Raw genomic sequence first — 12,772 nt, 5'->3', positions numbered from 1 at the left:
GCCGTGTTCTGAGCGCTTTGAAGTTTCCTTAAGATCTGTTCCTTGCATCCCGCGTAAATTCCATTGCAATAATCGACGTGGGTTAGTACTATTGTTTGAATCATATTACAAAGTTTCCCAGGAAAGAATTGTTTTACCTGTTTGAGTTTCCACATTGTGTGGAACATTTTCTTTGTAGTGGCAGTGGCTTGGTGCTCTAGAGTTAAGTTGCTGTTTATGGTAATGCCAAGGATTTTCAGGTTATCTGAGATCAGTATTCCTGGGTATGTGTGGCTGTGGGGTGGATTGTGCTATGTTGGGATGAAAGAATGAGACAGTGTATTTTTTTCCTTTGTTGAGTTTTAATTTGAAAGCTAATACCCAAGAATTCATTATGCTTATGCTATTCTTTATTACGCTGGTGATTTCTGATGGGTTCGATTTGAAAGGTATGTATATTGTGACATTGTCTGCATACAGAAAAGGGTTAAGGCCTTGGATGGCAAGTGCCTTGGCTAATGGGGTCATCATTAGGTTGAACAGAATGGGTGAGAGGGGTGATCCCTGTGGTACTCCACAATTGGTTTTCCAGGCTGGTGAAATGCTAACACTGGCCAGTTAGCTCTGCATATCGGAAGCTAACTGGACTCTACGCCTGAACCCCCCTCCCCCCGAAACCTAACTAGCTCGTATTTCAGAGCTAACGGGTCATTTTCAGTGAATATAACCAGTTAAATGCTGCTAAAAATGACCAGATAGCCACTGATAAACAAGTTAACTGGTCAGTGGCTGTTCCCAGCCAGTTAACTCACTTTGAATATTGGCCAGCAAGTCTTTAAAGGCTTGCAAAATGCCAGATTAGTAATACTACTCAACTGTGATGGTAATAAATTCCATAATGACGCTCCAGCACAGAAAAATACCCCGTTTCTGGTATTCCTTAGTATGATAGAACTCAAATGTGCTTACAATTACATCTGCTTTTAAACATACACAAAATTCCAGGGTTAACATACTCATACATTTATTTTAACATATGGCCATTAATGCTAATCCTACTCAGGAAGGCCTCAGCTTAGTTTGGGAAAAGTAAAGGTGTATATATGCAGGTAACATTTATGCATATATTGGATGGGCAATTTTATAATCACCTATTTCCGTGAATAAAGGAAGCATGGCTTATACCTGCAGAAATGGCTTCCAAAATCGTCTTCTCAGTGTTGATGCCAATGGAGGTCAGTCAGTTTAGAAGGCTTGGATTTGGATTCAGATTTTAGTTCATGCCATTCCCAGTAGATAAAAGGTTGGTTATAGTCAGGTACATTAGGGATTTTCCTGTTCCCAGAGAACTTACAATCTAATCCCCTGACATTTAAACACTGTAGACAGTATTGAATTCAAACATTGATGGTGCCACTTAAGTCTATACTCAGATATTCAGAGCCAGCCGATGCCCAGATATTGCCAGATACTGGTGCTGAATATTTGGGTATAGAGCTTTCTGCTGTCCTAACTTCCCTGGGTAGCTGTCTGGGTACTGCTGCTGAATACAGGTGGTATGCGGATAACTTTCCACTCCCTCCCCTGGACCACCTTGGCACTACTCGGATAGTGTGGAGACCTTCAGAGATGATGTTCATAGCATTAAACAGATAGTATAAAAAAGGGTTGCTTAACTCTTGCTCCCTTTGTGCAGCGTTGCTTCAGATAAGTACTCACCTGTTGCTTAAAGACTATTTAAGAATGTTGAAAGACTTTTTAATTTCACATATGGGATATGAAGCACAACTTATATTGCTAAAGCCATTGGGCAAATGATTGAGAAAACTTTTAAGGTCTGGACATCATAAGGGAGATATTCCCTATAAAATATCCTTACTCTCTGGGCAGAACATAAGTGTGTAACCCACTTATGCACACAGCTTACAGAATACTGTAAGTTACGTGAGTCCCTGCTGTATTTAGGTGCCCACAGTTATGCCAGCTCTATGGCTGGTGTAAATGCAGCACCTAAATTTAAGATGAACTGATGCTGGGTTATGCTAAAATTCTATAACAGAATCTGGGCACTCAAGATGCCATTACAGAAAAGACGCTCACCACATAGAACTGAAACACATGAACAGGGCTGCCCAGTTACAGACTTGCATTAATGGTCATAACAAGCTGGCCTCCCTGCTGGCACAGTTGTGACTCACCATGATCCCGTCTCCTGGCTAGTTCATTGCAGCTTCCCCCACATGAAGAATACTGAGTCCACTGTGGCCCTCCGAGCCTCCCAAATGATCATGCAACAATCTAGACCCCACTTATAATATCAGAAGTACCTCTGACATGTTTCTCTCCTGCCAGTCAGGGTGCCAAAATCAAAATTACATCACAGGCATTCTGAACAGAACATCAAATCATAGGGGTTGGGCAGGTCTGCTACAAGGGGCCTGTGTCTTTTAAGGGTGGTGAAAAGTTTGTTTCCATGTTGATTTTAATAGAGCTTAGTACATAGATTTCTACATTAGTAAAGCATGTGCTCCCTACTGATAAAGGAAATGCTACATCACTATCCTTTTATTTTACAGTGAACTTTCCCAAAGTACTTTGGGACCTTCAAAATGCAGAATTCCTTAGTTTCTTTTAATCCCTGGACGAGGTTCATTTTATTAGACAGTAATGAGGAACACATAATCATGTTAACAGGCACAAAAATGAGGATGTTATAATGCCTTTGTATCGCTCCATGGTGCAACCGCACCTCGAATTTTGTGTTCAATTCTGGTTGCGGCATCTCAAAAAAGATATAGTGAAATTAGAAAAGGGCGACGAAAATGATAAAGGGGATGGGACGACTTCCCTGTGAGGAAAGGCTAAAGCGGCTAGGGCTCTTCAGCTTGGAGAAAAGGTGGCTGAGGGGAGATATGATAGAGGTCTATAAAATAATGAGTGGAGTTAACGGGTAGATGTGAAGTGTCTGTTTACGCTTTCCAAAAATATTAGGACTAGGGTGCATGCAATGAAGCTACAATGTAGTAAGTTTAAAACGAATCGGAGAAAAGTTTTCTTCACTCAACGTGTAATTAAACTCTGGAATTCGTTGCTAGAGAATTTGGTAAAGCCAGTTAGCTTAGCGGAGTTTAAAAAAGGTTTGGACGGCTTCCTAAAGGAAAAGTCCATAGACCATTAGTAAATGGACTTGGGGAAAATCCACTATTTCTGGGATAAGCAGTATAAAATCTTTTGTACTTTTTGGGGATCTTGCCAGGTATTTGTGACCTGGATTGGCCACTGTTGGAAACAGAATGTACTTAAAGCAATGAAGTCAGTTAATTTAGTTATAATGTAAACTTTTATTATAAATCAAAGTTTTCACATGTTCAATATTTGTATTAGGGGAAACATTTCCTCTCTGTTTATTAGTACAAATAAATATGAAAATCGGAGAAATTAAAATGTTACAGAACATAGCCGTTTACAAAAGTATAAATCTGTGCAATAGATTTTAGAAATGAAAGCTTTGGTTTCGGCTCAGTGGCATGTAATCTGAATAAATCATTAATTCTCTGCTACATGTCTGACTTGTTACTACAGATATCTGCTGTTAGACGTGATCTTCAATATCCACAAGTTTCTCCAAGTGCTGCTGTATCATTAAGCGAAGAACACTGAACCTTTGAAAGATAAAGAAATAATTGACAGAGCTGCATTTGCCGCAAACTTATAACTTGTTATTGATAAACAGAAATGTATATCCTTAAATACTACTGCATACAAAAAACAAACAAAAAAAATCTTCTAATGCATCTACAGTAAATTTAATTTTAACCTAGCAATTTTCACTTGCCTCTATGGAGATATTCTGATATTCAAACAACTGGACTCCTAACTTTGAGAGTTAGGTTCCTAAATTAGCTTCTTTGAAAACCGATTAGAGTGTCTAAATTTAAGCTCCTAGTTTCACTATACTCCTAAATTTAGAAGCCTAAACAGTATCAGTCAACAGGGCAGATTTAAGGCAGGGGAAAATATTAGGAACCTAGCACATATTTTCAACACTAGGGACTAGATTTTATATAAGGCGCCAAAACAATTGGCATGGAACCCCCCCCCCCCCCCCCCCCGCACTTGGCGCTATTCTATAACCCATGCCTAATATTAGGCGTGGCTTAAAGAATACGTGAAGCGCCCATACCCGTGACTAAATTTAGATGCTATTACTTACACCAACTAAAACCTGGTGTAAATTCCAATGCCTAACTTAGGTGTGGGTCGGGTATATTCTATAAGTGTGTCTAATTTCTAGAAACACCAATGACCCACCCGTGCCCCTCCCATGGCCACACCCTCTTTTTAGACCTGCGCATTAGAATTTATATGCACCACTTTACTGAATACATAAATTCTAATTAGTGACAATAATTTCTCGTTACTGACCAATTATCAGCACCGATTGGCTTGCTAAGCAATTAAGTTGCACGCACAACTTTAGTCGCCATATATAGAATCTGGGGGTAGAAACCTAAATTAGGCTCATAAAGCTAGGTAAATTAATGACAAGCCTAAATTCTAGAGCCTAACTTAAAGGCACCTAAATTTAGCTTATTTTTCAGCTGAAACCTTAGGGTTCTAAGTTTGGCTGAAAATAGGACTGATCCAGGTGTACATTTGGGTATGTAAACACTATGCAATTCTGTCCCAGTTCTTCCCAAACTAAGCCCTTGGGAACACTTCCACACAGTCTCCAATCGACATTCAGCAGTCAGCTGTTTTTAAGCCACTGTGAGCAGAGTTAAGCTCAGTTGTTTAATGTTAAGCCATGACCTTCACTAAAACTGAGTATCAGTGGTCAGACAGCAATATTCAGTGCTGAGACCTGCATAACTAAACGGGTAAAGACAGGACTGACTTTTGTGCAGTCCTATCTGCATGCTTAGCTGTGCGGGCACAGGCACTGAATATGAGTGCTGCCAGTATCACTGCTGGTTCCTCTCCGACTCTGCCCGCCGACTTCCCCGGAACTACCCAGGTGGTGCTGAAGCTGATACTGAGCAGTTAAGTGCTGCCGAATATGGATGGCCAGCCTGCTCAGTGTGGTTTAAGTGGGCAAAAGCATCTGTTGCCTGCCTAAACTATGCTGAAAAGTGAAACTGTAAACCAAGCGGTATATAAATACTCAAATGAATGAACGAATGTCATCTCTTCTGTGTAAAAGTAGGCATGCTTTTCCTGTGTGCTTTCTTTTTATTCATGTTTAGTCCCATGCTATATAATAAAAGTGTTTTTCTGTTTGTAAAATACGTTTTACACATGGAAAATGTTTTATAAAATTACCCCCATGTGGAGTACTTTTATAAGACATTTCTGCATATAAAGGACCAAATTCAATAAATAGTGCTGAAAAAAATAACATGCTAAGCGCTAACAGCACTGAAAGCTAGACACAGTTTATAGAATACATTTAGGACAGGGATCAGTGCCCAACTTTAGACACACACATTTACACCAAGTAAACCCTGGTATAAATCCTTGCATCCAAATTAGGCGTGGATCCTCCTTATTCTATAACAGTGCACAAAAATTGTAGGTATGCCCCGATCCGCTCATGACCCTCCCATGGGCATGTCCCCTTTTTGGAGCCACGCGATTTCCATGACTACAAATGCATGCATAAATTTCAATTAATGCTAATTAGCACCCAATTATCAGTGCTAATTGGCTCATTATTCAATTAAATTGCATGCACAATTTTAAGCGCCATTCATAGAATTTGGGGGAAAACAACCTTTTGGGGGCAATGCTATAACTGAGTGCCCTATAATTAGGCACCCCAAGGGGTGCGTGATAGGATCCTATTCTATAAAGGAAAGTAGGCAACTCCTTTTCCTTTACAGCGGTGGTTCTCAACCCAGTCCTCAGGACACACTCAGCCAATCATGATTTCAGGATACTCACAATGAATACGCATGTGATAGATCTGTATGCAATTGAAGCAGTGCATGCAAATCTAACTCATGAACTAGGTGTGCCCCGAGGACTGGGTTGGGAATGGATGGTCTATATATTTAAGCTTATATGATAATACCACTCCTTGGGAGAGAAGAAGGTATGTGAGGATTTGTATTCTGCTTTTCCAAGAACACCTGCCACAGGGAAGTAACTTGGTTTTCTTTAAGGAAATAGGACAGCAAGTTCTCATAACTTAGGACTCTCTAGCTACAGGCTGCTTTGAACAGAAAAAAAGATGAATTAACTAATATGTAGGGCGTTTTTCCCGGGGTACTCTGTCAAACTGAGTACCAGAACTTTTTCCACTTGACTCATGGTCCCCAAGTATTAATGAAAGAGCCCAGGCTCTGCACACTCCGAATGTATATACAAAGAATACCCACCATGGGAGAAGGTGCACCTTCAGTCAAGGCCTGCAGTCCAGTGCAAAAATGTGAGCCCCGAAGTCCCAAAACTGTCTCCCAAGCATGCTGCCACATCCACACAGTAGCAAGGGAATACATCGCCACCTTGCTGGAGACAGTAAGGTAGTCTCCACCTAGGATGTAACTGTACACCGTGTAGAATAAGCCCACGAGGCCTGAGGAGCCCGTTTGTCTGCTTTCTTTGAGTACTTTCATGCTGATTGCTTACATTGCACACTGTCACACAAGTACATGCACACAAAGAGCATGTAGGATGCTATGCAAGACGTTAGCATAGCATTCTGGAAAATTTTCTTCCAGAAGACTCTAATGTCCAAGCTCCTCTCCCAGGGGGCAACGAGGAGTGAGTTTTGGAAAATGTAATTCTTCTGAGTGGATCTGACCACCATAGAATAGTAAGGAAGCTGCTGCTGCTCGAATCCCAAAAGCCTTTTGGACTCTGTATATAGGGTCGACCTTCTTAATTAGGAGGAACAGAGAGGTGAGTCTCCCACATTCACATCTGAACCTTCTTCAGGATTCTGTGAATGGGCACAGTGCCTCCTTGGGTAGGTCAAGGAACTCTTGTTTATCAAGTTTGTCATGGAAATGGCTCAGGTCATCCTATTTAAGCTGGAGATGGTAAAGGAGCCTAAGTCATAAACACTGGATATCTTCCAGTTCTTCTTGTGGGGAAATATCTTTCGTGAGGTGGGAAGATATCTAAAGGAAGATCTTGGAGACTCCAAGACCACATCTAGTTCTTCCTCACACTCCCTGGAATGTTCTGAATCAAACTCATAAAAATACTACAATGAAGAGGTTTGAGTCTGCTATTTCAATTTACTGACCTCAGGTTCAGGCATTGGCCAAAGGCACAGAGAATCCCCAATGAGTTGGCGAAGTGTCCTTCCCTGACGCACTGGAGACTGACTATGCCACTCAAAGCCTCAGTGTCCAAGGGGCTCATTTTCGAAAGAGAAAAACGTGCAAAAGTGTCATAAAAAACACTTGGACAGATTTATTCTCTAAACATCCAAATTGAAATTGTCAAAACCTATTTTGCAGACACTTATCTATACATTTCATCTGCAGTGTGTCCAAATCACAAGAGGGCATGTCGGGAGCATTTTGAAGGGCAGGCTTAGGGCGTGCTTAAATACTTACGCCCTAGATGTTTTACAGCCATAATAGAACAAAATGAAAATGTCTAGGGTGAAAACTTCAACGTTTTGGTTTAGACCAGTTTTCAGAACGAATAAGGCACAAGAAGGTGCCCTATATGACCAGATGACCACTGAAGGGAACCAGGGATGACCCCCTTACTCCCCCAGTGGTCACTGACCCCCTCCCACCCCCCAAAAACATGAATAAAAATAGTATTCACCAGCCTCTATGACAGCCTCAGATGTTATAGCCAGGTCCATTAGAGCAGCATGCAGTGCACTGTAAACAGGTGGACCCAGGCCTATACCTCCCCCTACCTGTTACACTTGTCGTGGAAACTGCAAACCCTCCAAAACTCACCAAAAACCCAGTGTATCCATCCACATATAGGTACTCCCTTCACCCATAAGTACTATTGTTGTGGTGTACAGTAGGGGGGGGGGGGGGTAGTTGGTTTGGGTGAGTGATTTCAACTGCTATAAGCAGGAACTAGAAACACCAAAATGCACTGGCATATACGTTTAAAAACAGAGGAAGAGCACAGGGGGAGGGACCCGGCCACCCGGGTGTGACACCCCACAGGGAATAAGAAGCCCCTTAGGACTTACACCCTGTAATAGAGATCCAAGTGTGGGTTCTCTAACATTTACAACCCAAACGGGCCTATCAGACTGAGTACACTGCACAGGCTGCACACATCTACTCTCTGCTGAGACTGAGAAAATACTGGTTAGTAGAAGGTCTGCACAGGCTACTTGTATAAGAAGTTTTAGTGTTCTCAGTCTCCCTCTGCTGGTAGGAGTGCATAACCCAAGCGTCTTGAACGGTCTGGAGGATTGCTGAGGAATAACAAATATTAAGGCAATTATAATTCATTATTGTCTGGTATTTGCCAATTAGATATTTGTCATCTGCAGATCATTCAAAACACAGCATTTAAACTTATCAAGGGAGTGAGGAAATGGGACCACATGAATCCATTTTTGAAATTTGAACACTGGCTTCTTGTTACACACATGATTACATTTAAAATTCTGATTTTGGTCTTCAAAATCTAGCTTACAGGGTTATCTCTCTTTTTAGAGCGAATACTGGTATTTTATTCGTCATCTAGGGCCCGATCAGCACATCAAACTTCATTGTTGATCCCATCCTTCTGACAAATGTATCATGATAAAATTAGAAATTGTTTCTTTAGTGTTATTGGTCCTGTGTCTTTGAATAAGCTTCCTAACTCACTTAGAATGGGATCCTTGCTTTCTTAAAATATATCGTTTCCTTTGTATTTGTACCTGATGGACAGGGGAGGATGGTGGGTGATCTGCCCAGATTGTGTAGAAAGCTATAGAAAACGTTGCGGACCTGCATCTGAGAAACTGTAGAGGTCCATATGGTGCTTACCCTCAATAGAATGAAAGCACTGAAAGCAGTAGCCATCCTAACGGCAAGAGTGAGTGCCGCAAAATATTGCAAAACTAGGAAAAAAGGCCCGTTTCTGAAACTAATGAAACGGGCGCTAGCAAGGTGTTTCCTCAGAGTGTGTATGTCTGAAAGAGTGTGTGTGAGAGTGACTGTATGAGAGAGAGAGAGAGAGAGAGAGAGAGAGAGAGAGAGAGAGAGAGAGAATATGCGAGTGTGTGTGTGTGTGAGAGAAAGTGAGACTGAGTGTGTGTGTGAGAGAGAGAGTGTGTGTGAGAATGAGAGTGTGTGCCGGCAGGTCCCCCCTCCCCTCCCCTCACTCCCTCCCAGTTCCAGGGTCGTCCATCCGTCTGAGTTCCAGGGTCGTCGTCACCCCCCTCCCCCCCCTCTTCCAGGGTCGTCCCTACCTCCCAGTTCCAGGTTTGGTCTTTCCCTCCCTCCCTGTTTCAAGGTTCCCCCCTCCCTCGCAGTTCCAGGGTCCTCTCTCCCTCCCAGTTCCAGAGTCCTCCCTGAGTTCTCTCCCTCCCATCCAGCATCTCTCCCCACCAACCCCATGTCCACCATCAGTCGCTTTCTGTTCCCATCCAAGCCCCTCCCCCTGAGGTCTCCAGTCGCCCCTGCCCCCGATATCACCGATCACAGTTCCCCCCATCTTACCGCCGTTTCAAAGTGCTGCACGCAGCAAGCCAGCCCAGCAGTTCGCTTCCTTTTGTGTCTTCTTCCCTCCTTGTGCCCCGCCCTCGTGTGACGTAACTTCCGCAAGGGCGGCACACAGGGAGGGAAGAAGACCCGAAGAGAAGCGATCATGTGGTGGAGTGCTGCTTGCAGAAGTTTGACAGGTATTTGAGAGGCGGTGTTCCTTCAATGCTGGGGGCCTGTGCCGTTGGTAGACCGGGTGGGGGGCGGCTGAAGCAGCAAACTCGTGGGCGGAGTGGTGAGCTGGGTGGGTGAGCGAGCGATCGAGTGAGCGATCTGTGTGTGGGGGGGGGGGGGGGGGTAGCGGCATTGTGGAAGGCTGGGTGTGAGTCTGTTTCCCTGGCTGGGGGCTGTTTTTGTTAGTGGCAGCGGGAGTGCTCGGGTGGAGTGGTGAACTGGTGGGCGGAGTGGTGACCTGGCTGGATGAGCGAGCGAGCGACCTGGGGGGGGGGGGGGGGGGGGGGGGTTGCAGCATTGTGGATGGCTGGGTGTGAGTCTGTTTCCCTGGCTGGGGGCTCTTTTTTTGAGTGGCAGCGGGAGTGCCTGGGTCGCTGTTTGCTTGGCGTGGTGGTGCAGGGTGGTATTGGTGGCTACCTGGGGTGGGTGTAGGGGTGAGGTGTGTGGCGACCTTGGGGGGGGGGGCATTGCGAAGTGCAGATACTGTGCCTCCTACCTTCCAAAACACACCTCCAATGCGATTGGGTGAGTGATTGCTCCTCCCCCGACGCCATAACGTTTGACGCGTGGGCGGGGCAGACAAGTGGTCTCAGCCGCCTCACTTTAGAATGTTGGGAAAGTGAGGCTTCATTAGAACGTTGGAGGTGCGTTTTATATAGAGAGATGGGAGTGAACTGAAGGGAAAGACGTATCCATTAAATAGCAGAGCCAACATTCTTTTTAAAGACCTTCTGGCCGAAACACAACGTTGTGTTGAGTCGCTTTGATTTTCAATAAACACTGTTTTACTAAAGACTGTTTGTGTTCCTGTCTCTGGAAACCTTGGTCTCTATTCCCACTCTTCTCCCTTTCTTAAATAAACTAAAGGCAGGCCAAAATTAAAAAAAAAAATAAGAGAGAGAGAGAGAGAGAGAGCGAGAGAGAGCACGAGATCTCTTTTCATTTATCAGAGTTATATTTTTCAGTGATTCCAACATCAAATATTAAGATTTACTAAGCCATGCTGTAGGTGCACTAGCGTTTTTAGCGCACGTTAATGCTAGAGACGCCCATATATTCCTATGGGTGTCTCTAGTGTCAGCACGCGCTAAAAACACTAGCGCACCTAGTAAACAGGGCCCTAAGAATTATGCAGATGGGGCTTACCCCAAGGCTAAGTGCCGCCACTTAGATGGTTCTAGTTCAATTCCCAGATCAGGATTTCTGCACTGCAGGTTGACTGAGGCTAGCAGTACTGCAGTGGTAGCATTCACAACCCCAGGGGAAAGGAATGATGCTCATCATTACGGTGGTCAGATTCACAGTCCATGATGCAGGGTCCTGGTGCATAGTCTCTGGTCTCGGGAGCACTGACTAGAGTAGGACTAGTGGGAAAGTAGAGGCCGGCCGTTGCAAGACTCCCCCACCCCCATCAAACCAGTCTCCTGCTCCCCAAGAGAAATCCCATCCCCCCCCCCCCCCCCCACCAGCTCCACCTGCCCTCCTCCTCCCGGGCCTACTTTCTAAAGGCCCTGATAGTCTAGTGGCTTCTTTGGGGGCAAGAGCATTCCATGTTGCTCCTGCCCCTGGTGGCTCCATGTTAAAAATGGTGGTCGTGAAATCCCCAAGACAATCCACATTAGGGAAGTTGAGGCCATCATTTCGAACACGGAACCACCGAGGGCAGGAGCAACGCGGGTTGATCCTCCCTTAAAGAAGCCACTAGACCACCAGGGCCTTTAGAAAGTAGGCCCGGGGAGGAGGGTAGGGCTGGGTTTTGTCTGGAGGAGTGTAAGAGGCTCACATGGGAAGGGTAAGAGGTTTGACTCAAGGGGTGGGGTAGGGCCATGTTTTCAGTTCCGACTGAAAATGCTTAGGCATTTTTGGCCAAAACCCGAACCCAAATTTTGGGGCAGTTTTGGTGACGAATCTGAAATCTGGTCAGCCTCTATAGCAAGGTGGGGCTATTAAAATGAGAGAAAGTCCCCAGGTCCTTGTGAAGGCTCAGGGTGGCATTATCCCCAGCACTGGTTCTGATTCAGAAAAAAAAGGGGAAAAAAAGGAGAAGTACTTGTTCAAAAAACCCCCCAAAAAACCCCAAAGGAATCAAATACAAGTATTAAACTGTCATTTCCTTATACAGCCCAAAATATTTGACAAGCAGAAGTATAAGAATGATATTATCACAGATGTAATTGGTGGCATGCATTCAGTTCACAAAAGGTAGTTCTACATTTCCCATGCCTGTAAAATTAGCTTTACCTCAACGTCAGTTTGGAAATTTCTCTCTCTTCTTCCTCTTTCAGCTTTTCAACAAAACTGTCCAGCACCGGCATTTCAAACTTAATATATTGTGCAACCTAGGGATGTCAAATCAACACATGCTAGTAAAAGGCTCTTTAATATTTATGATGAGAGAGCGCTGTGCACTTCTGCAAGAATAGTGATGGACCAAGACAAAGATGAAAGCCCTCAAGGCTGCCAGCCACAGGAGGCATGAAATCCACTTTACAGTAGTGCTAAATTAACTACAATAAAAAACATTAAGGGCTTGATTTTATAACAGGGCACCTTTTTAGAATGTCCAAAACAAGGGACTATTTTCAGTTGTTTTATAAAAGCAACATAGGTGCCTATGAGGCATATTTTCAAAGCACTTTGGGAGGCTAAGTTCCATAGGTTTCTATGGAACTTTGGGAGGCTAAGTGCTTTGAAAATGAGCCTCTATGTGTTTCTATAAAACAGGCTCGTATAATGACCCCCAGCAATGCACAAATGCTCCTGTGCAAATTTACACTTGCTCTGAAGGTGAGAATGTGTGCATATTCTTCAAGTATACAAGTATATTTAATAAAACACATATGTACATAACAATTTTTCACCAGCTCCATCTGAACTAAGTCCCCAGGAATGCCTATGTAAAAAAGTAAGTGTTGATTTTCTGTGCACCTACA

At 43.9% G+C, this 12,772-nt stretch overlaps 1 protein-coding gene across 5 annotated transcripts in view; it reads right to left on the bottom strand.

Moving 5' to 3' along the window:
• Window positions 1-3,346: 3,346 nt before the first annotated feature.
• Window positions 3,347-12,772, bottom strand: part of RASSF4 (Ras association domain family member 4) — a 116,757-nt gene continuing 107,331 nt past the window's right edge. For all 5 annotated transcript variants that reach the window (XM_030203180.1, XM_030203184.1, XM_030203182.1 and 2 more), the window contains 2 exons: window positions 12,081-12,178; window positions 3,347-3,641 (listed from right to left, as the gene is read on the bottom strand). In XM_030203180.1, coding sequence (XP_030059040.1) covers window positions 3,572-3,641; window positions 12,081-12,178 — 168 coding nt within the window. In that variant the 3' untranslated portion in view covers window positions 3,347-3,571. The remainder of the gene's footprint in view (window positions 3,642-12,080; window positions 12,179-12,772) is intronic.

This window comes from Microcaecilia unicolor, chromosome 5 (assembly GCF_901765095.1).
Source record: "Microcaecilia unicolor chromosome 5, aMicUni1.1, whole genome shotgun sequence".
In the NCBI taxonomy this organism is placed as follows: domain Eukaryota; kingdom Metazoa; phylum Chordata; class Amphibia; order Gymnophiona; family Siphonopidae; genus Microcaecilia; species Microcaecilia unicolor.
Note: the sequence above shows the minus strand (reverse complement) of the source record. Positions and strands in the feature narration are given on the sequence as shown.